The 2,387-nt window shown below is 67.1% G+C and overlaps 1 protein-coding gene across 1 annotated transcript in view; it reads left to right on the top strand.

The window, feature by feature from the left end:
* LOC103250066 (MAP kinase-interacting serine/threonine-protein kinase 2-like) overlaps positions 1–2,240 on the top strand; it is a gene marked incomplete at both ends in the record, with an annotated part of 2,686 nt that extends 446 nt beyond the window's left edge. Inside the window, 3 exons of the mRNA XM_021707836.1 lie at positions 5–99; positions 1,860–1,939; positions 2,167–2,240. Coding sequence (XP_021563511.1) covers positions 5–99; positions 1,860–1,939; positions 2,167–2,240 — 249 coding nt within the window. The remainder of the gene's footprint in view (positions 1–4; positions 100–1,859; positions 1,940–2,166) is intronic.
* Positions 2,241–2,387: the final 147 nt, after the last annotated feature.

A 2,387-nucleotide genomic window follows, 5' to 3' on the forward strand; every position in this document is an offset into this window, starting at 1 on the left:
GATGTCTACCAGCTGCAGGAGGACGTGCTGGGGGAGGGCGCCCACGCGCGCGTGCAGACCTGCGTCAACCTCATCACCAACCAGGAGTACGCCGTCAAGGTAGGCCTGCCTGTGCTGGCGCTGGCTGCAAGTGCAAGGGGAGATCCTCCGGCCGCCTGGGAGTCCACAGCCGAACGCGTGGCCCAGAGCGGGGGGCTTCCCTCGGAGGAAGGGGCCTTGGTGCGGGCCGGCAGCCCCCTGCCTGAGTCTGAGAGCGGAGGCTTCGTGGAGGAGCCAGCAGCCCAACCCCGTGTGCAAAGAAACCTTCCAGGCTTCCCGCGTGACCTGCTTCTGGCTCCCGGCTGGGCGGGGTCCTGGGAGAGCTGGCTGCCTGGGAGGGCCAGGTGCCCCTGGCGAGTGGGGCTGGCCGGAAGACTCGGCCCTGGCGGATGTCCAGGCCACCTGTGGCTTCAGCCAGCTCTTTCCCAGAAGTCTTCGTCCAAGGAGTAGGTGACCAGCCTGTTCCAGCAAGGAGACGCGAGCCTCGAGTTTGGGAGTCAGGGGAGGCCCCTGGCTAGGCAGTGGGGCCACAGGGGTAGCGGGCAGTGACAAAAGCAGTGTTGTCCCTGGCCCCCGGACCTCCCAGGTGCGACTGGGTGAGGGCACGGGGAAACAGGACATCAGCGGGACCCTTTTGCCCGGCACGATCCGCCACTCAGCCCTGCAGGGCCGCCCTGCTTCCTTCCTTGTCGGACAGACAGGGGAACGGACCCTCAAGAGGGTCCACAGCCTGGTGACACTGGTCTCATGGAAGCTCTGGGCTGCAGTTGTGGGGCACCTCGGTCATCTGGCTGCTGTGACCTGGATGGTCAGTGCTGGCATCTGGGGGGAGCACAGGGGGCTTCCCGGTGGAGGTGTCGAGGTTGACTGCTGAAGTCCAGGAGGTGAAAGCTGGGACGCCAGCTGGACAGGGCAGAGCAGCCTGATTGTTGCACCCATGGGCTTGAGGACAGGTCTTGTCCTCTGGGAATTGGGCCATGGGGCCTTTGCGCTTGGGGAAGCCACCTGGGGGACCTCAGGGAATTCCCTCTCGCCAGGAGGGACTGTGCTCTCCTCCCCAAGGGCGGGGCACGGCTGGGTTTGACCTGGACTGTCTGGAGGGCTGCCAGGTGGTGGCGTCTCAGGAGACGCTGGCATCTGGTGCTTCTGGGGCCTTTTGCCAGGGCGGGTGTGCTCGTCACTTGACATGGGGGACAGCGTAAGAGTAGCTGGGAGCTTGAGGGTGGAACACCACGTCCCCCCACCAGGCCACTGCGGTGGGCAGGGAGCCCTGGGCATGGGGCAGAGGGCCACCAGAGTGTGCCACCTCCAGCCCTGCTCTGTGTGTGTGAAGGTGGCTGGAGGGGGCAGGACCCTCCGGAGGGCAGGGGGGTGGAGGTTCAGGTGGGCTTCCTGAGGCTCTGGGCCCTGGTGGGCTGGGGGCTGGCATGGAGCCAGGAGGCGGGGCTCGGTGCTGCTGTCACATGCAGGTGGGGCACGCCAGGCTGCCAGCCGAGGCCCCCGAGGCCTCTGCGGGTCATGTGGGAGCTGCTGGTCTCCTGGTCAACGGGGGGAGGCCATTCTGCCCTGGGGACCCTGATGCCCTGTGGGGGCATTCTGCAGAGGCTGGCGGGGGGGTGGGGGGGAGACCCTGCCTGGCTGCTCCCTCTGCCTTTCTTTCCTGGCCCTGCTGACTCTGAAGTTTTGGCTTCCGGCAAATTCTGGGCTGCATAGGACAGCCCTGCTTTCTGGAGCTTGAAGGCCTAAGCTCCGGGGGTGGCCTTTCAGGCGTGGCCTGGGGGCGTTGCTGACCCCGGGGCTGTGCCCCCCACCTGTTTCAGATCATTGAGAAGCAGCTGGACCACATTCGGAGCCGGGTCTTCCGGGAGGTGGAAATGCTGTATCAGTGCCAGGGACACAGGTGAGGGGACCGGCCCTCGCCAGGCCACCTTACCAGGGGATGGACGGACCTGCGTGCCGCTGGTCCACAGCAAGTATTTACTGAGCACCCGCCGTTTACCAGGCCCTGTGCTGGGCACTGCGGGAGGCCCGAGGCCAGCTGGCCGACAGCCCGTTTCAGCCGCTGGGGCAGGTGGGCCGGTGGCTGCCCTGGGCCCCAGGCAGCCTCGCCTCTCTCCTGCTCCCCAGGAACGTGCTGGAGCTGATCGAGTTCTTCGAGGAGGAAGACCGCTTCTACCTGGTGTTCGAGAAGATGCGTGGTGGTGCGTGGGGGCGCCCCGCTGGGCGGGGGACCCTTCAGAGGGTCCCAGACAGGGAGGGCGTGGGGGCCCGAGCGTCTCGTCCACACGGGCTGGGGCGGAGGCGTTGGCCCGAGGGCGCCGCGTGGGGCTTCGCCAGGTAGGCGGCCG

This window comes from Carlito syrichta, unplaced genomic scaffold (assembly GCF_000164805.1).
Source record: "Carlito syrichta isolate Samal-C Ts95f unplaced genomic scaffold, Tarsius_syrichta-2.0.1 Scaffold126471, whole genome shotgun sequence".
Taxonomy (NCBI): domain Eukaryota; kingdom Metazoa; phylum Chordata; class Mammalia; order Primates; family Tarsiidae; genus Carlito; species Carlito syrichta.